At 46.2% G+C, this 23,237-nt stretch overlaps 1 protein-coding gene across 5 annotated transcripts in view; it reads left to right on the forward strand.

Moving 5' to 3' along the window:
* The first annotated feature begins 6,399 nt into the window (after positions 1-6,399).
* The window catches only part of LOC129864836 (ABC transporter G family member 20-like), a 61,779-nt gene continuing 44,941 nt past the window's right edge, over positions 6,400-23,237 (forward strand). The window contains exons 1-4 of one of the 5 annotated variants that reach the window (XM_055937129.1): positions 6,400-6,549; positions 9,788-9,939; positions 20,866-21,025; positions 21,612-21,766. In XM_055937129.1, coding sequence (XP_055793104.1) covers positions 6,472-6,549; positions 9,788-9,939; positions 20,866-21,025; positions 21,612-21,766 — 545 coding nt within the window. In that variant the 5' untranslated portion in view covers positions 6,400-6,471. The other 4 variants (XM_055937122.1, XM_055937135.1, XM_055937148.1 and 1 more) reach the window with 4 other exon arrangements.

The raw sequence follows: 23,237 nt of genomic DNA on the forward strand, positions 1-23,237 counted from the left end.
ACTAGGCATATCAGACTACAAATAAGCAGTTTGTTGTCCTGGCAACTGGGAAGAAGTGGAACAATATAAGAAGCCTGGAGAATAACAGTGATGTTCTTGCTGACACAAGCAAACTAATTACCCTGTATTTGTTACACTGATTTATGTTAGATGTTGTAAAATGTGGTTTAGTATAGGTTGGAGACAGAAATGTGGTTTAGTATAGGTTGGAGACAGAAATGAGGTTTAGTATAGGTTGGAGACAGAAATGAGGTTTAGTATAGGTTGGAGACAGATATGTGGTTTAGTATAGGTTGGAGACAGAAATGTGGTTTAGTATAGGTTGGAGACAGAAATGAGGTTTAGTATAGGTTGGAGACAGATATGTGGTTTAGTATAGGTTGGAGACAGAAATGTGGTTTAGTATAGGTTGGAGACAGAAATGAGGTTTAGTATAGGTTGGAGACAGAAATGTGGTTTAGTATAGGTTGGAGACAGACATGTGGTTTAGTATAGGTTGGAGACAGAAATGAGGTTTAGTATAGGTTGGAGACAGACATGTGGTTTAGTATAGGTTGGAGACAGAAATTAGGTTTAGTATAGGTTGGAGACAGAAATGTGGTTTAGTATAGGTTGGAGACAGACATGTGGTTTATAGGTTGGAGACAGAAATGAGGTTTAGTATAGGTTGGAGACAGAAATTAGGTTTAGTATAGGTTGGAGACAGATATGTGGTTTATAGGTTGGAGACAGAAATGAGGTTTAGTATAGGTTGGAGACAGAAATGTGGTTTATAGGTTGGAGACAGAAATGAGGTTTAGTATAGGTTGGAGACAGATATGTGGTTTATAGGTTGGAGACAGAAATGAGGTTTAGTATAGGTTGGAGACAGAAATGTGGTTTAGTATAGGTTGGAGACAGATATGTGGTTTAGTATAGGTTGGAGACAGAAATGTGGTTTAGTATAGGTTGGAGACAGACATGAGGTTTAGTATAGGTTGGAGACAGACATGTGGTTTAGTATAGGTTGGAGACAGAAATGTGGTTTAGTATAGATTGGAGACAGACATGTGGTTTAGTATAGGTTGGAGACAGAAATTAGGTTTATAGGTTGGAGACAGACATGAGGTTTATTATAGGTTGGAGACAGAAATGTGGTTTATAGGTTGGAGACAGACATGAGGTTTATTATAGGTTGGAGACAGAAATGTGGTTTATAGGTTGGAGACAGAAATGAGGTTTAGTATAGGTTGGAGACAGAAATGTGGTTTAGTATAGGTTGGAGACAGAATGTGGTTTAGTATAGGTTGGAGACAGACATGAGGTTTAGTATAGGTTGGAGACAGAAATGAGGTTTAGTATAGGTTGGAGACAGAAATGAGGTTTAGTATAGGTTGGAGACAGAAATGTGGTTTAGTATAGGTTGGAGACAGACATGTGATTTATAGGTTGGAGACAGACATGAGGTTTAGTATAGGTTGGAGACAGAAATGAGGTTTAGTATAGGTTGGAGACAGACATGAGGTTTAGTATAGGTTGGAGACAGACATGTGGTTTAGTATAGGTTGGAGACAGAAATGTGATTTATAGGTTGGAGACAGACATGAGGTTTAGTATAGGTTGGAGACAGAAATGAGGTTTAGTATAGGTTGGAGACAGACATGTGGTTTAGTATAGGTTGGAGACAGAAATGTGATTTATAGGTTGGAGACAGAAATGAGGTTTAGTATAGGTTGGAGACAGAAATGTGGTTTATAGGTTGGAGACAGACGTGGTTTAGTATAGGTTGGAGACAGAAATGTGGTTTAGTATAGGTTGGAGACAGAAATGTGGTTTAGTATAGGTTGGAGACAGAAATGTGGTTTAGTATAGGTTGGAGACAGAAATGGGGTTTAGTATAGGTTGGAGACAGACGTGGTTTAGTATAGGTTGGAGACAGACATGAGGTTTAGTATAGGTTGGAGACAGACATGAGGTTTAGTATAGGTTGGAGACAGAAATGTGGTTTAGTATAGGTTGGAGACAGACATGTGGTTTAGTATAGATTGGAGACAGACATGTGGTTTAGTATAGGTTGGAGACAGAAATGAGGGTCTCCCAGCAGCATCTGGTCTCCCATCCAGGGACTGACCCTGCTTAGCTTCAGAGGGAAGCAGCAGTGGGATGCAGGGTGTCATGCTGCTGGCCGATGCTGCACAACAGAGAGTAAACAAACAGCACATGACTGGGGACGACCGGTAAGCTTCATAATGAAACATTGTGACAGTTGAAGGGAACAACTTAATCTCCTTCATCTCCTAATGTATTGCACGAGTTGACTGCAGGTATTCACTTAAAAAGTAGATACAAATATTCAAATGTTTTAAAATAAACTTCAAATAAATAGTTACGATGGTATTAAAAAAAAAAACATCCCGTGGCTTTTTACAAATACCCCGGTATACGGTACACCGCCCAAGCCTACTTGGCACCTGAAAGTGCACCTCAATAGGCTAAAGAGGATCCTCTTTCCATTGGCTCGGTGCAGCAAGCTCTTCCCTTGGTTGCCTTGCCTACGTGAACACTGACAGATGCGGGTCAGTCGGCGCTGTACATGGCTGCTCAGAATGGACACCTGGATGTGGTCCAACTCCTCCTTGAAACAGACGCTGACCCCCAACAAGTCAGCTGACGGCATCTCTATGTCCTGTCCTCTATACTCAGGTAACACAGACACAACGGAAGGACTTCGTCAACCTTATTAGAAGTTTTACAACAAATGTTATTGGATGGTCTGTGTAGCTGTAGACGCTGGACACGCAGAGATGGTGGAGTTGCTGGTCCGGGAAGGGGCAGAGGTCAACGGAACATACACAAGACACTATGGCTCCAAGAGGACCTGCCTTCATCAGGCTGCTCTTAAGGTAAACAGACACACACACACACACACACACACACACACACACACACACACACACACACACACACACACACACACACACACACACACACACACACACACACACACACACACACACACACACACACACACACACACACATATATAGAACAGATATGGTTCTACATTCGGACATGTTGTAAATCAGAGGAGATGCAGTACATCCTCAAACACAGGGGCATACCCAGACCAGAGCAGCCGAGCGGGAGCCTCTCCAGACCAGAGCAGCCGAGCGGGAGCCTCTCCAGACCAGAGCAGCCGAGCGGGAGCCTCTCCAGACCAGAGCAGCCGAGCAGGAGCCTCTCCAGACCAGAGCAGCCGAGCGGGAGCCTCTCCAGACCAGAGCAGCCGAGCGGGAGCCTCTCCAGACCAGAGCAGCCGAGCAGGAGCCTCTCCAGACCAGAGCAGCCGAGCAGGAGCCTCTCCAGACCAGAGCAGCCGAATGGGAGCATTCTCACTGGAGAGGAGTTATGTGGACTGTTGTGTGAGGGCCTCAGTCAGCTGTTCTACGCCTCCTACTGGCTCCCCCCGCTACTGCAGGCAGGACTGGAGCCCTCCCTACTGCTGTAATGGTGTAAGACACACATTTACTTACTTATGGTTGTCCATCGTGCCTGTTTCCTTTACTTGTGAGTCTTTTGGTGGCAATGGAGGCCACTCCTTGATTTACAACTGCAGACAGGCCCTGTGAAGGCTTGGTTAGAGGGGCAGTAGCCCTGTGAAGGCTTTGTTGGAGGGCATAAGGGTAGCCATGTGAAGGCTAGTTGGAAGGGCAGCTGTAGCCCTGTGAAGGCTGGAGGGGCAGGGGTAGCCCTGTGAAGGCTTGGCTGGAGGGGCAGGGGTAGCCCTATGAGGGCTAGGTTAGAGGGCAAAGGGGAGCTCTATGAAGGCTTGGTTGGAGGTGCAGGGGTAGCCCTGTGAAGGCTTGGTTGGAGGGGCAGGGGTAGCCCTGTGAAGGCTTGGTTGGAGGGGCAGGGGTAGCCCTGTGAAGGCTTGGTTGGAGGGGCAGAGGTAGCCCTGTAAAGGCTTTGTTGGAGGGGCAGGGGTAGCCCTGTGAAGGCTTGGTTGGAGGGGCAGGGTTAGTAACCCTGTGAAGGCTAGGTTGGAGGGAAAGTGGTAGCCCTGTGAAGGTTAGGTTGGAGGGGCAGGGGTAGCCCTGTAAAGGCTAGGTAACACAATAACATGGACACATTACATTTTTGTCATTCAGTAGATGCTATTTAGAGTGACGTATTTTAATTCCAAAGTGTGTGTGTGTCCTCTCTCTATCTCTATCTAGAGTGTGTGTCCTCTCTCTATCTCTATCTAGAGTGTGTGTCCTCTCTCTATCTCTATCTAGAGTGTGTGTCCTCTCTCTATCTCTATCTAGAGTGTGTGTCCTCTCTCTATCTCTATCTAGAGTGTGTGTCCTCTCTCTATCTCTATCTAGAGTGTGTGGGCTCTCTCTCTATCTCTATCTAGAGTGTGTGGGCTCTCTCTCTATCTCTATCTAGAGTGTGTGTCCTCTCTCTATCTCTATCTAGAGTGTGTGTCCTCTCTCTATCTCTATCTAGAGTGTGTGTCCTCTCTCTATCTCTATCTAGAGTGTGTGGGCTCTCTCTCTATCTCTATCTAGAGTGTGTGGGCTCTCTCTCTATCTCTATCTAGAGTGTGTGGGCTCTCTCTCTATCTCTATCTAGAGTGTGTGGCCTCTCTCTCTATCTCTATCTAGAGTGTGTGGGCTCTCTCTCTATCTCTATCTAGAGTGTGTGTCCTCTCTCTATCTCTATCTAGAGTGTGTGGGCTCTCTCTCTATCTCTATCTAGAGTGTGTGGCCTCTCTCTCTATCTCTATCTAGAGTGTGTGGGCTCTCTCTCTATCTCTATCTAGAGTGTGTGGGCTCTCTCTCTATCTCTATCTAGAGTGTGTGGGCTCTCTCTCTATCTCTATCTAGAGTGTGTGGGCTCTCTCTCTATCTCTATCTAGAGTGTGTGGGCTCTCTCTCTATCTCTATCTAGAGTGTGGCCTCTCTCTATCTCTATCTAGAGTGTGTGGCCTCTCTCTCTATCTCTATCTAGAGTGTGTGGGCTCTCTCTCTATCTCTATCTAGAGTGTGTCGCCTCTCTCTCTATCTCTATCTAGAGTGTGTGTCCTCTCTCTATCTCTATCTAGAGTGTGTGGCCTCTCTCATCTCTGCAGGCTGCGGGTCAGGGAAGAGTTGGGTTCAGGGGTTCTGATGCAGACCGATCTGGTGCAGCAGCTTCCTCTTCCTGCCCTACTGAAGACATACCTCCAGTTTAGAGACATCCCACCAGCCTCACATGAAGTCCCAGTCAGACAGAGGGGAGGTTTAGAGACATCCCACCAGCCTCACATGAAGTCCCATTCACACAGAGGAGCGGTTTAGAGACATCCCACCACCCTCACGTGAAGTCCCAGTCACTCAGAGGGGAGGTTTAGAGACATCCCACCAGCCTCACATGAAGTCCCAGTCAGACAGAGGGGAGGTTTAGAGACATCCCACCAGCCTCACATGAAGTCCCAGTCACACAGAGGGGAGGTTTAGAGACATCCCACCAGCCTCACATGAAGTCCCAGTCACTCAGAGGAGCGGTTTAGAGACATCCCACCAGCCTCACATGAAGTCCCAGTCACACAGAGGGGAGGTTTAGAGACATCCCACCAGCCTCACATGAAGTCCCAGTCAGACAGAGGGGCGGTTTAGAGACATCCCACCAGCCTCACATGAAGTCCCAGTCACACAGAGGAGCGGTTTAGAGACATCCCACCAGCCTCACATGAAGTCCCAGTCACACAGAGGGGAGGTTTAGAGACATCCCACCAGCCTCACATGAAGTCCCAGTCAGACAGAGGGGCGGTTTAGAGACATCCCACCAGCCTCACATGAAGTCCCAGTCACACAGAGGAGTTGTTTAGAGACATCCCACCACCCTCACATGAAGTCCCAGTCACACAGAGGAGAGGTTTAGAGACATCCCACCACCCTCACATGAAGTCCCAGTCACACAGAGGGGAGGTTTAGAGACATCCCACCACAACACATGAAGTCCCAGTCAGACAGAGGGGAGGTTTAGAGACATCCCACCAGCCTCACATGAAGTCCCAGTCAGACAGAGGGGCGGTTTAGAGACATCCCACCAGCCTCACATGAAGTCCCAGTCAGACAGAGGGGCGGTTTAGACAGGGATGACCAAAAACGATATAGTTGATGCACACGTTTTTTTTTCTACTCCCATTTTAAAAAGTTTTGGCTCATCTGAAATTTTCAGACACAGAATCTTAATTTGGCCTAAGGCTCTTTTCTGTTGATATTATGTAAATTAATTGTCTCTGTTTTGTGTGGTCTGATGTTACTGAACATGTTTATACGATTGCCTGTATTGTTTGCATTTGATGCTTGCTAATAAAAAAAAGTATTGGTCTGTTTTCAGACACCTTTCCTAGTTCCCTTTCCTACACGGCCAGTAGATGGAGATAGTAGCCTATGGATTTTAGTGAGAGGCTATCTGCTGGGGGGGTTTGAGGCTGGATGCATCTCCCGCCAATCGACGACCATGGCCACGGAGGCAGCAGCCGCGGATGATGCTGCGACGACAGGAGGACCGCCCGAATGCACCGAGATGGAGGAGCAGGTATGCACAGTTTGTAAGCTGGCAAAGCTGGATTCGTGGTGGCATTATTTAGTGAGGTATTTTATGGAAGATCTGACAATGCAATACGGCTAACGCTGATATGTCTATGCTGAAATAACTCCATAGACAATTAGCATTTCAGAAAAACCACTATAGGCCCAGTGAATAGGGACATCCTCAGGATGTGGGAAAATATAGTGATGGAATAAAAGGAGACGCGTGTTTGAATTCCGTTGCTGTACGCATAAAAATGGAATGTCTGGTGCAGAGTGGAAGTGCACTGCGGCGTTTATAAAAGAAGCATTGATTTGAAATGACAGGGAAACCTAGCAGCTGGCTATACCGGCATGTAGCCAACCGTTGTATAAAAATAGCCAGGCACCAACACGCATCACAGGTCACGCATGCATGACGCTTTCGCTGCCGAATTCATGGTCAATTGTAGGCTAAATGCGCTAGTTGAGCGAACCGACAGAGTCCGACATGCTCCGTTTTGGAGGTGCTGTGAAGCGGAAGTTGGCAGGCTCTCTGTAAGGTAGTTTTTGCCTACAAGATGATTGGAGAGTGAAAGATTGTTCTATATCGGATTGTGATTATAGCAGACAGGCTAATGTAGCTTTGGATAAATGCACTGCAGATTCACGAAAGAGCGAAACGGCACCAGTTGGTACGTTATTGCGCCTATAAATGAATTTGCTGTTACCGTTACAACAGAATATATGGCTGCTCCGTTTATTACGATGGAGTCCCGCTGCCATATATAGGCTACCTAAACTGAAGGAAATCATAGGAAGGTGTCGTGGTAGGAGTGTCGTGGTTTGTTTTTCTTGTTTATAGTCTGTCTCGCTGATTCTCTGTTAATGTAATTTAGTAGTAGAATAACAGGTGCATTTATTCCAGAGAGAGGCTTCTCCCTTTTCGAAACCCAACCTGCTCTACCACGTTACAATATAGCCTACCTACACCGTTGTCTCGGCAGACTCACACATAGTGCAGTGCAGGTGGCTACATTGTTGCTCTTCATCCCCAGTAGGCTACTACATTTACATTTACATTTTAGTCATTTAGCAGACGCTCTTATCCAGAGCGACTTACAAATTGGAAAGTTCATACATATTCATCCTGGTCCCCCCGTGGGAATTGAACCCACAACCCTGGCGTTGCAAGCGCCATGCTCTACCAACTGAGCCACACGGGACATACTAGACTTCTTCTTGAGTAGAGGGACTATTTCAGGTGAGTCCCTGTCACAATGTTGGACAAGTTGTTTTCCTAGTTGGCTACATTAAGCCTTCAGCTTGTGTTTTCGTAATTTTATATAGTTTGTGGTTGTCCCTCTTTCAAAGACTAGGTAGGTTAAACGTATGGTACAGTATCAGTGAGTATCTGAAATAATAACGACGAATCGGTATGACACTTGTCGTTAAGCATCAAATGTAGCCTACCTGGCTTCCAAATGTTTTTCTTCTCATTTTAAGTAATCTGGTGTACACAGTAGTTTACTTCAACATCTTGTTGGATGGCTCAAATTATATATTTTTTTAACCTTTTTCTTATTTTTATGGAGCTTCTTTAAACGTGAACTGGAGTCTTTAATCTGTTAATATCAAGTATTTCAGACCATTTGCGGTCTGCAATTTGATGAATAAAAACGTTGAACTTCAAGCAGAAAGAATAGAACCCTGGACAGATTCCCTGACAGTGAATGAATATGTCTGTCTATGTAGATAGGCTTTATAATGCCTCACTTATCAATACCCTATATTACAATGTTATTACAGTACAACAATGTCCTAGCTATTACTATTATAACAATAGTACCGTTCTGTAAATATGCTGCCGTGTGGAATTGTGTCAAAGAAGGTGACCTTGATCAAATGAGTCAGATTACGGAGTGGTTTCCCTCTAATCTCCCAACGGTGGAATGAAAGATGCTGGATTATGTGAGGGAGAACAGGGAAGCCAACACAGAGAAAGGGAGAATGAAACAGTGGAAGCCAGGGAAAGGAGGCAGGGATTAAAGATGATTTTGACCCAGGGTGCATCCCAAATGGTACCCTATTCCCTATATAGACCACTATATCCCTATGGGCCTTGGTGAAAAGTAGTGCGCTACGTAGGGAATAGGATGCCAGTCGGGGTTGCTCTACGACCTAGATCCAATGCACGCCAAGTTACAGGCACGCCACCACCAGACCTGGGTTCATATTCTGTTTTGAAATCTCTCAAATACTTTGAGCGTTTGCTTTAGCCTGCCTGGAATGCCAGATGAGCAGGGTTTACAGTTGTGGGACTATTAAACCAGGCAAGATCAATCAAGCACAGAGAAAGCATTTGAAATGATTTTCAAATACTATTAAAATATAATATCAACACAGATCTGCTACACAACACAGACACAGATTCATGGCAGCTGTTGCTGAGAAGATGTCATTTAGTTCACTTTCTGTTGTCCGTAATGAGCAAGTCCTTAGTTGCTCTGCATCCCAAATGTCATCCTATTTTCCACATAGTGCACTACTTTTGACCAGGGTCCTATATGGGCTCTGGTCAAAGGTAGTGCACTACTTTTGACCAGGGTCCTATATGGGCTCTGGTCAAAGGTAGTGCACTACTTTTGACCAGGGTCCTATATGGGCTCTGGTCAAAGGTAGTGCACTACTTTTGACCAGGGTCCTATATGGGCTCTGGTCAAAGGTAGTGCACTACTTTTGACCAGGGTCCTATATGGGCTCTGGTCAAAGGTAGTGCACTACTTTTGACCAGGGTCCTATATGGGCTCTGGTCAAAGGTAGTGCACTACTTTTGACCAGGGTCCTATATGGGCTCTGGTCAAAGGTAGTGCACTACGTATGGAATATGGTGGTGCCCTTTGTAACACAGCCTGGTGTGTTTTCCCTGTATGTGCTACTGCGTCTGTTTCTGCAAAGAGACTCTTAATGGCATAGGTGGTAGTACACTTGCCCCGTAACCATAGTCGCCGGTTCACGTCCCGCCCAGGCTGTTGCTACTCGGGCTGCAACATTCAGGTAACTTTCCCCAAATTCTCAGGTTTTCCTGAAACCCTGTTTGGAGGATTCCTGGATTTCCTGCTTATTGCTTTCTGATTCCATGAATCTTCTAACTGGGGTTTCTGGAAAACCTGGGAGTCTTGGGAAAGAAACCCTAATCACAACACTGGGCCATAATGCTGTGAAGGGGGTGATTGATTTTTTTACATTTGTTTTTCTTCTTCTAGTTGGCGGAGGGAAGGATGAAGGCAGACGAGGAAGCTCCTCCCCCCTCCCCGGGACTGGGCGGTTCGGCTATCCGTTGTCGGGAAGTGTGTCGGTCGTACGGTGAACTCAAAGTCCTGAATAATCTCAACTTGACCGTGCCACAGGGACAGATGTTAGTAAACCACATTGACACTACAATCTTACCCAGTCCTAACCCTAACCTTATACCATGACACTGACCTCAGTAGTGCTTACTGCCCTGTGGGGTATTCAATCAGAAAAGGTTGTCCTGAGTGTCCAGGATAAGTCAAAACACCACTTCACCCAGCAGTAAGACAGAGCATGTTAAGATCGCTAATAAGTAATGGTCTTACATGTTGTTAATATCTAATGGTCTTACATTTTATTAATAAGTAATGGTCTTACATGTTGTTAATATGTAATGGTCTTGCATGTTATTAATAAGTAATGGTCTTACATGTTATTAATAAGTAATGGTCTTACATGTTATTAATAAGTAATGGTCTTTCATGTTATTAATATGTAATGGTCTTACAGGTTATTAATATGTAATGGTCTTTCATGTTATTAATATGTAATGGTGTTTTTGTCCACACACTGATGATAGCCTAACAGCCAAAATGTTTGTTGCCTCAACAGTAGTAGCTGAATATTGTCCTTTGACAGTTGTAACAGCTGAATAATTTCTCTTAAGCACAATTCTCTTTCTTATAAAGTATTGTTATTTCAACATCTCTGTCCCTTAGTGGCAGGTGATGTGAGCTCCACTGACAAACAGCTAAATGAGATTTGATTTACACAGAGCCTCAGATTCCATTACAAAGGGCCCTGGATCTGAACCTAGTGAAAAGCCGGAGTAGGGCGACAGGGTGTTAAACACTCAGAGAAGGAGGAGTAGGGTGACAAGGTGGTGAACACTCAGAGAAGGAGGAGTAGGGTGGTGACCACTCAGAGAAGGAGGAGTAGGGTGGTAAACACTCAGAGAAGGAGGAGTAGGGTGACAGGGTGGTGAACACTCAGAGAAGGAGGAGTAGGGTGGTGAACACTCAGAGAAGGAGGAGTAGGGTGGTAAACACTCAGAGAAGGAGGAGTAGGGTGGTAAACACTCAGAGAAGGAGGAGTAGGGTGGTGAACACTCAGACAAGGAGGAGTAGGGTGATAAACACTCAGAGAAGGAGGAGTAGGGTGGTAAACACTCAGAGAAGGAGGAGTAGGGTGGTAAACACTCAGAGAAGGAGGAGTAGGGTGGTGAACACTCAGACAAGGAGGAGTAGGGTGATAAACACTCAGAGAAGGAGGAGTAGGGTGGTAAACACTCAGAGAAGGAGGAGTAGGGTGGTAAACACTCAGAGAAGGAGGAGTAGGGTGGTGAACACTCAGAGAAGGAGGAGTAGGGTGGTGAACACTCAGAGAAGGAGGAGTAGGGTGGTGAACACTCAGAGAAGGAGGAGTAGGGTGGTGAACATTCAGAGAAGGAGGAGTAGGGTGACAGGGTGGTAAACACTCAGAGAAGGAGGAGTAGGGTGGTGAACACTCAGAGAAGGAGGAGTAGGGTGGTGAACACTCAGAGTAGGGTGACAGGGTGGTGAACACTCAGAGAAGGAGGAGTAGGGTGGTGAACACTCAGAGAAGGAGGAGTAGGGTGGTAAACACTCAGAGAAGGAGGAGTAGGGTGGTGAACACTCAGAGAAGGAGGAGTAGGGTGGTAAACACTCAGAGAAGGAGGAGTAGGGTGTTAAACACTCAGAGAAGGAGGAGTAGGGTGACAGGGTGGTGAACACTCAGAGAAGGAGGAGTAGGGTGGTGAACACTCAGAGAAGGAGGAGTAGGGTGACAGGGTGGTGAACACTCAGAGAAGGAGGAGTAGGGTGGTGAACACTCAGAGAAGGAGGAGTAGGGTGGTAAACACTCAGAGAAGGGGGAGTAGGGTGGTAAACACTCAGAGAAGGAGGAGTAGGGTGGTGAACACTCAGAGAAGGAGGAGTAGGGTGACAGGGTGGTGAACACTCAGAGAAGGAGGAGTAGGGTGGTGAACACTCAGAGAAGGAGGAGTAGGGTGATAAACACTCAGAGAAGGAGGAGTAGGGTGACAGGGTGATGAACACTCAGAGAAGGAGGAGTAGGGTGATAGGGTGATGAACACTCAGAGAAGGAGGAGTAGGGTGATAAACACTCAGAGAAGGAGGAGTAGGGTGATAAACACTCAGAGAAGGAGGAGTAGGGTGGTGAACACTCAGAGAAGGAGGAGTAGGGTGGTGAACACTCAGAGAAGGAGGAGTAGGGTGGTAAACACTCAGAGAAGGAGGAGTAGGGTGATAAACACTCAGAGAAGGAGGAGTAGGGTGGTGAACACTCAGACAAGGAGGAGTAGGGTGATAAACACTCAGAGAAGGAGGAGTAGGGTGGTAAACACTCAGAGAAGGAGGAGTAGGGTGGTAAACACTCAGAGAAGGAGGAGTAGGGTGGTGAACACTCAGAGAAGGAGGAGTAGGGTGGTGAACACTCAGAGAAGGAGGAGTAGGGTGGTGAACACTCAGAGAAGGAGGAGTAGGGTGGTGAACATTCAGAGAAGGAGGAGTAGGGTGACAGGGTGGTAAACACTCAGAGAAGGAGGAGTAGGGTGGTGAACACTCAGAGAAGGAGGAGTAGGGTGGTGAACACTCAGAGAAGGGGGAGTAGGGTGGTGAACACTCAGAGAAGGAGGAGTAGGGTGGTGAACACTCAGAGAAGGGGGAGTAGGGTGGTGAACACTCAGAGAAGGGGGAGTAGGGTGACAGGGTGGTGAACACTCAGAGAAGGAGGAGTAGGGTGGTGAACACTCAGAGAAGGAGGAGTAGGGTGGTAAACACTCAGAGAAGGAGGAGTAGGGTGGTGAACACTCAGAGAAGGAGGAGTAGGGTGGTAAACACTCAGAGAAGGAGGAGTAGGGTGTTAAACACTCAGAGAAGGAGGAGTAGGGTGACAGGGTGGTGAACACTCAGAGAAGGAGGAGTAGGGTGGTGAACACTCAGAGAAGGAGGAGTAGGGTGACAGGGTGGTGAACACTCAGAGAAGGAGGAGTAGGGTGGTGAACACTCAGAGAAGGAGGAGTAGGGTGGTAAACACTCAGAGAAGGGGGAGTAGGGTGGTAAACACTCAGAGAAGGAGGAGTAGGGTGGTGAACACTCAGAGAAGGAGGAGTAGGGTGACAGGGTGGTGAACACTCAGAGAAGGAGGAGTAGGGTGGTGAACACTCAGAGAAGGAGGAGTAGGGTGATAAACACTCAGAGAAGGAGGAGTAGGGTGACAGGGTGATGAACACTCAGAGAAGGAGGAGTAGGGTGATAGGGTGATGAACACTCAGAGAAGGAGGAGTAGGGTGATAAACACTCAGAGAAGGAGGAGTAGGGTGATAAACACTCAGAGAAGGAGGAGTAGGGTGGTGAACACTCAGAGAAGGAGGAGTAGGGTGGTGAACACTCAGAGAAGGAGGAGTAGGGTGGTAAACACTCAGAGAAGGAGGAGTAGGGTGATAAACACTCAGAGAAGGAGGAGTAGGGTGGTGAACACTCAGAGAAGGGGGAGTAGGGTGGTGAACACTCAGAGAAGGAGGAGTAGGGTGGTGAACACTCAGAGAAGGAGGAGTAGGGTGGTGAACATTCAGAGAAGGAGGAGTAGGGTGACAGGGTGGTAAACACTCAGAGAAGGAGGAGTAGGGTGGTGAACACTCAGAGAAGGAGGAGTAGGGTGGTGAACACTCAGAGAAGGAGGAGTAGGGTGGTGAACACTCAGAGAAGGAGGAGTAGGGTGATAAACACTCAGAGAAGGAGGAGTAGGGTGACAGGGTGGTGAACACTCAGAGAAGGAGGAGTAGGGTGATAAACACTCAGAGAAGGAGGAGTAGGGTGACAGGGTGGTGAACACTCAGAGAAGGAGGAGTAGGGTGGTAAACACTCAGAGAAGGAGGAGTAGGGTGGTGAACACTCAGAGAAGGGGGAGTAGGGTGGTGAACACTCAGAGAAGGAGGAGTAGGGTGGTAAACACTCCGATAAGGAGGAGTAGGGTGACAGGGTGGTGAACACTCAGAGAAGGAGGAGTAGGGTGGTGAACACTCAGAGAAGGAGGAGTAGGGTGACAGGGTGGTGAACACTCAGAGAAGGAGGAGTAGGGTGACAGGGTGGTGAACACTCAGAGAAGGAGGAGTAGGGTGATAAACACTCAGAGAAGGGGGAGTAGGGTGGTAAACACTCAGAGAAGGAGGAGTAGGGTGGTGAACACTCAGAAGGAGGAGTAGGGTGATAAACACTCAGAGAAGGAGGAGTAGGGTGGTAAACACTCAGAGAAGGAGGAGTAGGGTGACAGGGTGATGAACACTCAGAGAAGGAGGAGTAGGGTGATAAACACTCAGAGAAGGAGGAGTAGGGTGACAGGGTGATGAACACTCAGAGAAGGAGGAGTAGGGTGATAAACACTCAGAGAAGGAGGAGTAGGGTGATAAACACTCAGAGAAGGAGGAGTAGGCTGGTGAACACTCAGAGAAGGAGGAGTAGGGTGGTAAACACTCAGAGAAGGAGGAGTAGGGTGGTGAACACTCAGAGAAGGAGGAATAGGGTGGTGAACACTCAGAGAAGGAGGAGTAGGGTGATAAACACTCAGAGAAGGAGGAGTAGTGTGACAGGGTGGTGAACACTCAGAGAAGGAGGAGTAGGGTGACAGGATGGACTTTAGAAAGAAAATAACATAAGAAATAGATTAAGAAAACCCAGTAAAATAAATATCTACAGTATTTATCTACAGTATTTTTAAACATCTTGTTGATGTTTAAACTATCTTTCTCTTTCCTCTCGCTCTCTTACTCTTTCTGTTTCTGTCTGTTTTTGTTTCTCTTTCTCTCCGTCCTCACTCTCTCTCTCACACACACACACACACACACACACACACACACACACACACACACACACACACACACACACACACACACACACACACACACACACACACACACACACACACACACACACACACACACACACACACACACACACACCTACACAAAGCCAACTGCTTAATCTGCGTTATTCTGTGAGTTGAGTGGACTTCAAAAGGACAAGAATTTGAGCAAATGTGTTAAAGTTTGTTTACTGATCTCTGCTGGAAGTGAGCTGCATTTGAACAAGCTTGTTTAGTAAAATTACTCATTCATGTTTGCTCAAAACCACACCCATCATTACAATATTTCCCACCATGCTCTTGCAGGTTGATTTTCAGAAATTGTTTGTTTCAATACCTGTTTTTTTTAATGTAGCATACATTTGTTGGTTGATCAGTCTTATGCTACACAAACATAAATAACATAATAGATTTCTCTAAACTAATCCAATCTGTTCGTAGTTGTCACGTTCCTGACCTGTTTCTGTTAGTTTTTGTATGTGTTAGTTGGTCAGGACGTGAGTTTGGGTGGGCAGTCTATGTTTTCTGTTTCTATGTTTGTTCAAGGGTGACCTGATATGGCTCTCAATTAGAGGCAGGTGGTTTTCATTTCCTCTGATTGAGAGTCATATTAAGGTAGGTGTTTTCACACTGTTTGTTGTGGGTGGTTGTTTCCTGTGTCAGTGTTTGTTGCACCATACGGGACTGTTTCATTCGTTCATCGGTTTATGTAGTCATTTTTTCTGTTGTGTTTTCTTCGTGTTTTATGTAAGTTCGTATGTTCAGGTTTGTCTACATTCGTTTTGTTATTTTGTTAATTATTCAAGTGTTTTCGTTTCGTGTTTTTCCCGTCTTGTTTAATTAAAATATGTCATTTCAAAAACGCTGCAGTTTGGTTCAATCCCTGCTCCTCCTCTTCGGATGAAGAGGAGGGGGAACGCCGTTACAGTAGTTGTACCCTGTTCCAGGTAAAATGATTTAGGTAGTCTCAATAATCTTCCCTACCCCTGCAGTCATCCTCAATGCAGGTTGCACATTAATTAAAAGTTCCAGTTGTTGAATATCCTAACTCTGGCTGGATTCCAATAGGAATTACACATCACTTTTCAAGCCAGCATAATATTACTTACAGGCTTGATGTGGCGTGTAAAACAAGAGTTTCAAATAACAGTGTTAGGGTGTAACTTGGCCCTCAATGAAAGGCCTTATGATGTATGGTCATAAAGAATAGAATTATAAAGATAACACTCACTTGGTGAAGGCTACAGGAATGAAAGCCATTCAACAACCATGTCATTAACAAATACAGTCATGGGTGGTAACTACAATTCACTGGAAAAGGCAAGGCACACTGGGAAATATGCAAATACATTCTCAGATTGAATTGTATGTTTACTGAACCTAAAATGTAAAGTTGAGTGAACATACAATTCAACTTGAGAATTTCTGTAGGGTCAGCCAGTATGCCAAAATGCTGAGCAAACTCACACTCCTCTTGCAGCGTTACAAAAGTATGTTGAATCAACATATTTTTCTTTTTACAGTTTTTTTCACAGTTTTTACTGTTATTCTGTGTTGTATTTCTCCACAGTATAATTTGCAACCTGCTTTAAACCTAATGATACTCTCTACCTTCAAACTGAACTCTGGGCCTCCAAGCCAGTTCCACTGCATTGTTCCCCTCTAATCAGGGACTGATTTAGACCTGGGACACCAGGTGGGTGATTCCCCTCTAATCAGGGACTGATTTAAACCTGGGACACCAGGTGGGTGATTCCCCTCTAATCAGGGACTGATTTAAACCTGGGATACCAGGTGGGTGATTCCCCTCTAATCAGGGATTGATTCAGACCTGGGACACCAGATGGGTGATTCCCTTCTAATCATGGACTGATTTAGACCTGGGACACCAGGTCCTTGCAATTAATGATCAGGTAGAACAGAAAACCAGCAGGCTCTCGGACCTCGTAGGGTCAGAGTTGAATACCCCTGCTCTAAACCTTACATAAAGTAGACAATGTAATTGGGTTCTTGTGTAAAGGCAGTCATTGTTGTTCTCCCCCTTAGACGAGAAGGAACATGGATAGGACCAAGATGCGGATTGAGGGAAATAAGCCATCTTTTAATGAAAACAGCAAAACCAGACACTACAAAACTACAAAACAACAAACGTGACTAACCTTCAACCGTCCATGTGAGGACACAGGAACAAACACCCACAAAACACCAGTGAAACCCTGGCTGCCTTTGTATGACTCTCAATTAGAGACAAACAATACACACCTGTCTCTAATTGAGAATCATACCAGGCCGAACACAAAACCCCACATAGAAATACAAACATAGACAAACCCACCCAACTCACGCCCTGACCAACTAAAATGAATACAAAACAAAGGAAAACAGGTCAGGAACGTGACAGAACCCCCCCCTTAAGGTGCGAACTCCGGGCGCACCAGCACAAAGTCTAGGGGAGGGTCTGGGTGGGCGTCTGTCCACGGTGGCGGCTCTGGCGGTGGACGAGGTCCCCACCCCACCATACTCAATCCCCGCTTCTTTATCCCCCTCCCAATGACCACCCTCCCACTAACCCCACCTAAATGAAGGGGCAGCACCGGGATAAGGGGCAGCACCGGGATAAGGGGCAGCACCGGGATAAGGGGCAGCACCGGGATAAGGGGCAGCACCGGGACAAGGGGCAGCACCGGGACAAGGGGCAGCACCGGGACAAGGGGCAGCACCGGGATAAGGGGCGGCAGGTCCTGGCTGAGGGACTCCGGCAGGTCCTGGCTGAGGGACTCCGGCAGGTCCTGGCTGAGGGACTCCGGCAGGTCCTGGCTGAGGGACTCCGGCAGGTCCTGGCTGAGGGACTCCGGCAGGTCCTGGCTGAGGGACTCCGGCAGGTCCTGGCTGAGGGACTCCGGCAGGTCCTGGCTGAGGGACTCCGGCAGGTCCGGGCTGAGGGACTCCGGCAGGTCCGGGCTGAGGGACTCTGGCAGGTCCGGACTGTAGGGCAGCTCCGGACTGTAGGGCAGCTCCGGACTGTAGGGCAGCTCCGGACTGTCGGACGTCTCTGGCAGCTCCTGACTGGCGGGCGTCTCTGGCAGCTCCTGACTGGCGGGCGTCTCTGGCAGCTCCTGACTGGCGGGCGTCTCTGGCAGCTCCTGACTGGCGGGCGTCTCTGGCAGCTCCTGACTGGCGGGCGTCTCTGGCAGCTCCTGACTGGCGGGCGTCTCTGGCAGCTCCTGACTGGCGGGCGTCTCTGGCAGCTCCTGACTGGCGGGCGTCTCTGGCGGCTCCTGACTGGCGGGCGTCTCTGGCGGCTCCTGACTGACGGACGGCTCTAGCGGCTCCTGACTGACGGACGGCTCTACTGGCTCGTGGCAGACGGGCGGCTCTAATGGCTCGTGGCAGACGGATGACTCAGATGGCGCAGGGCAGACAGATGGCTCAGACGGCGCTGGGCAGACAGATGGCTCAGACGGCGCTGGGCAGACAGATGGCTCAGCCGGCGCTGGGCAGACAGATGGCTCAGACGGAGCTGGGCAGACGGGCCGTTCAGGCACCGCTGGGCAGACGGCAGACTCTGGCCGGCTGAGACGCACTATAGGCCTGGTGCGTGGTACCGGAACTGGAGGTACCGGGCTGAGGGCACGCACCTCAGGGCGAGTGCGGGGAACAGGAACAGGGCACACTGGACTCTCGTGGCGCACTCTAGGCCTGGTGCGTGGTACCGGAACTGGAGGTACCGGGCTGAGGGCACGCACCTCAGGGCGAGTGCGGGGAGAAGGAACAGTGCGTCCAGGGCTCTGGAGACGCACAGGAGGCTTGGTGCGTGGTGCCGGAACTGGAGGCACTGGGCTGGAGACACGCACCATAGGGAGAGTACGTGGAAGAGGAACAGGGCTCTGGAGATGCACTGGAAGCCTGGTGCGTGGTGTAGGCACTGGTGGTACTGAGCTGGGGTGGGAAGGTGGCGCCGGATATACCGGACCGTGAAGGAGGACACGTGCTCTTGAGCACCGAGCCTCCCCAACCTTACCAGGTTGAATGGACCCCGTAGCCCTGCCAGTGCGGCGAGGTGGAATAGCCCGCACTGGGCTATGCAGGCGAACCGGGGACACCACCTGTAAGGCTGGTGCCATGTACACCGGCCCGAGGAGACGTACTGGAGACCAGATACGTTGGGCCGGCTTCATGGCACTCGGCTCGATGCCCAACCTAGCCCTCCCAGTGCGGCAAGGTGGAATAGCCCGCACTGGGCTAAGCACGCGTACTGGGGACACCGTGCGCTTTACCGCATAACACGGTGTCTGACCAGTACGACGCCCTCTTACTCCACGGCAAGCCCGGGGAGTTGGCTCAGGTATCCAACCCGGCTTCGCCACACTCCCCTTTAGCCCCCCCCAAGAAATTTTTGGGTGAGCCTCTCGGGCTTCCGTGCTAGCCGCGTACCCTCATACCTGCGCTCCTGGGCTGTGGCTGCCTTCTTCTCCTCCCGAGAGCGGCGATTCTCTCCCACCTTAGCCCAGGGTCCTTCTCCATTGAAAATTTGCTCCCAACTCCATTCCTCTTCTCTCCATTGCTTTAGTTCTTGTTCTCTCTCCTCAATCCGCTTGGTCCTGTTGTGGTGGGTGTTTCTGTAAAGGCAGTCATTGTTGTTCTCCCCCTTAGACGAGGAGGAGCATGGATAGGACCAAGATGCGGATTGGGGGAAATAAGCCATCTTTTAATAAAAAACAGCAAACAAGACACTACAAACTACAAAACAACAAACGTGACTAACCTTCAACTGTCCTGTGAGGACACAGGAACAAACACCCACAAAACACCAGTGAAACCCTGGCTGCCTTTGTATGACTCTCAATTAGAGACAAACAATACACACCTGTCTCTAATTGAGAATCATACCAGGCCGAACACAAAACCCCACATAGAAATACAAACATAGACAAACCCACCCAACTCACGCCCTGACCAACTAAAATGAATACAAAACAAAGGAAAACAGGTCAGGAACGTGACATCTTGCATATATAAATTACGTTTAACTTGGATTTCCACGTGAATCATGCATCGATGTCATTGGAAGTTTTATGCGAGTTACGATTAAGAGTCAGACCATACTGAGTAATACAGATTACATACTATACTATCATACTGGCATATCATACTATACTATCATACTATACTATCATATCATACTATCATACTATGATATAATATGATATACTATCATACTATACTATCATATCATACTATCATACTATACTATCATACTATGATATACTATGATATACTACCATACTATACTATCATATCATACTATCGTACTATACTAGCATACTACGATATACTATGATATACTATCATATGATCATACTATACTATCAGACTATACTATCATACTACGATATACTATGATATACTATCATACTATACTATCATATCATACTATCATACTATCATACTATACTATAATATACTATCATACTATACTATCATACTATAATATCATATCATATTATCATACTATACTATCATACTATACTATCATACCCTACTATCATACTATACTATCATACTATAATATCATATCATATTATCATACTATACTATCATACTATGACATACTATGATATACTATCATACTATACTATCATAGCATACTATCGTACTATACTAGCAGACTACGATATACTATCATACTATCGTACTATACTATCATACTATACTATCATACTATGATATAATATCATATACTATCATACAATACTATCCTACTATACTATCATATCATACTATCATACTATACTATCATACTGCGGCATAATATGATATACTATACTATCATAATATTCTATCATATCATACTATCATACTATGATATACTATCATATCATACTATCATACTGCGGCATAATATGCTATACTATACTATCATAATATACTATCATACTATGATATACTATGATATATTATCATACTATACTATCATACTACACTATCATACTATGATATACTATGATATACTATCATACTATCATACTATACTATCATACTATGATATACTATCATACTATACTATCATACTATACTATCATACTATGCTATCATACTGTGGTAATATGTATGATTTAGTGCAAATGTTCTTCCTGTTATCTTACAGCTACGGCCTGCTGGGTCCGAGTGGGTGTGGGAAGACCACACTGTTGAAATGCATTGTGGGAACACTGAAGATCTCCCGAGGGCACATCAGCGTGTTGGGGAAGCCGCCCGCATTTCCTGGTCACCAGGTCCCTGGGAGGATGGTGGGGTACATGCCACAGGTAAACTGTTAACTTATAGGTACACAACATACCACAGGTAAATAGATCCATAGATGACGCAATCTCTATCGCACTCCACACTGCACTTTCCCACCTGGACAAGAGGAACACCTACGTGAGAATGCTGTTCTGCTGTTAGTGTACATCTGTTGTTTACCAAGCATGTGACCAATCAAATTTGATTTCATTTGACAGATGCACAAACGCGCCTCAGTTCCAAATGGACTCCTAACCTTTAGACACTATGGAAGTATATTGACATATGACTATAAATACCATGACAACATGATATGTCAACATAACATACTGTAGCAAAACACACCATTTGAATTTGTCTCGTAATTTAGTTCTTGTCTATCTTCATTTCAAAGTTGTATAGAAAACATTTAGTCTTTTTATCTTTCTCACCTTTGTAATAAATGTGCTGTGTAAATAAAGTTTGATTTGATATCAACACAGCACATACCGTGACATAACATTGTGTTTGTATCTTTCTCACCTTTGTAATAAATGTGCTGTATAAATAAAGTTTGATTTGATATCAACACAACACATACCGTGACTTAACATTGTGTTTCTTCTTCAGGACCTGGCGTTGTACAACGAGTTTACCATCAGTGACACCCTGACGTTCTTCGGACGGATCCACGGCCTGTCATCTAAGGACACCCAGGCACGCATGGACTTCCTGGTGGACTTCCTGGACCTACCTCAGAAGAGCAAACTAGTCCGAAACCTCAGGTAACACAACCGTACACAGTGGTGTCAAACATATGAGCCCATTAAATATGGCCCACGGATGGGTTGGATTTATATTATTGTTAATTTATGTTTTTTAATTCGAGGGAAAACAATCTCAATAGACATTAAAATAACAAAAACCAAATGGAAACTATGTATAAATGATAATGTACCTACATCTATAGTCTCTACACTCTGTCCAGCTTGATAAAAGTCATCTATAGTCTCTACACTCTGTCCAGCTTGATAACAGTCATCTATAGTCTCTACACTCTGTCCAGCTTGATAACAGTCATCTATAGTCTCTACACTCTGTCCAGCTTGATAACAGTCATCTATAGTCTACACTCTGTCCAGCTTGATAACAGTCATCTATAGTCTCTACACTCTGTCCAGCTTGATAACAGTCATCTATAGTCTCTACACTCTGTCCAGCTTGATATCAGTCATCTATAGTCTACACTCTGTCCAGCTTGATAACAGTCATCTATAGTCTCTACACTCTGTCCAGCTTGATAACAGTCATCTATAGTCTCTACACTCTGTCCAGCTTGATAACAGTCATCTATAGTCTCTACACTCTGTCCAGCTTGATAACAGTCATCTAAAGTCTCTACACTCTGTCCAGCTTGGTAACAGTCATCTATAGTCTCTACACTCTGTCCAGCTTGATAATAGTCATCTATAGTCTACACTCTGTCCAGCTTGATAACAGTCATCTATAGTCTCTACACTCTGTCCAGCTTGCTAACAGTCATCTATAGTCTCTACACTCTGTCCAGCTTGATAACAGTCATCTATAGTCTCTACACTCTGTCCAGCTTGATAACAGCCATCTATAGTCTCTACACTCTGTCCAGCTTGATAACAGTCATCTATAGTCTCTACACTCTGTCCAGCTTGCTAACAGTCATCTATAGTCTCTACACTCTGTCCAGCTTGATAACAGTCATCTATAGTCTCTACACTCTGTCCAGCTTGCTAACAGTCATCTATAGTCTCTACACTCTGTCCAGCTTGATAACAGTCATCTATAGTCTCTACACTCTGTCCAGCTTGATAACAGTCATCTATAGTCTCTACACTCTGTCCAGCTTGGTAACAGTCATCTATAGTCTCTACACTCTGTCCAGCTTGATAACAGTCATCTATAGTCTCTACACTCTGTCCAGCTTGATAACAGCCATCTATAGTCTCTACACTCTGTCCAGCTTGATAACAGTCATCTATAGTCTCTACACTCTGTCCAGCTTGATAGTAGTCATCTATAGTCTCTACACTCTGTCCAGCTTGATAACAGTCATCTTAACAGAAGTTATACAGTCAGGTGCATGAAACATTCCAAAGCGATGTATAAAGGACTATATATGTTTTTATGTTGACGTTAAGGAAATATAATACATTTTAAATGCGTCACTCCGGACCTCTGTGAAGAGCGTACGCGACCCGCAAGATGTTCTGGTTCACGTTG

The sequence above is a fragment of the Salvelinus fontinalis genome, chromosome 1 (assembly GCF_029448725.1).
Source record: "Salvelinus fontinalis isolate EN_2023a chromosome 1, ASM2944872v1, whole genome shotgun sequence".
Taxonomy (NCBI): domain Eukaryota; kingdom Metazoa; phylum Chordata; class Actinopteri; order Salmoniformes; family Salmonidae; genus Salvelinus; species Salvelinus fontinalis.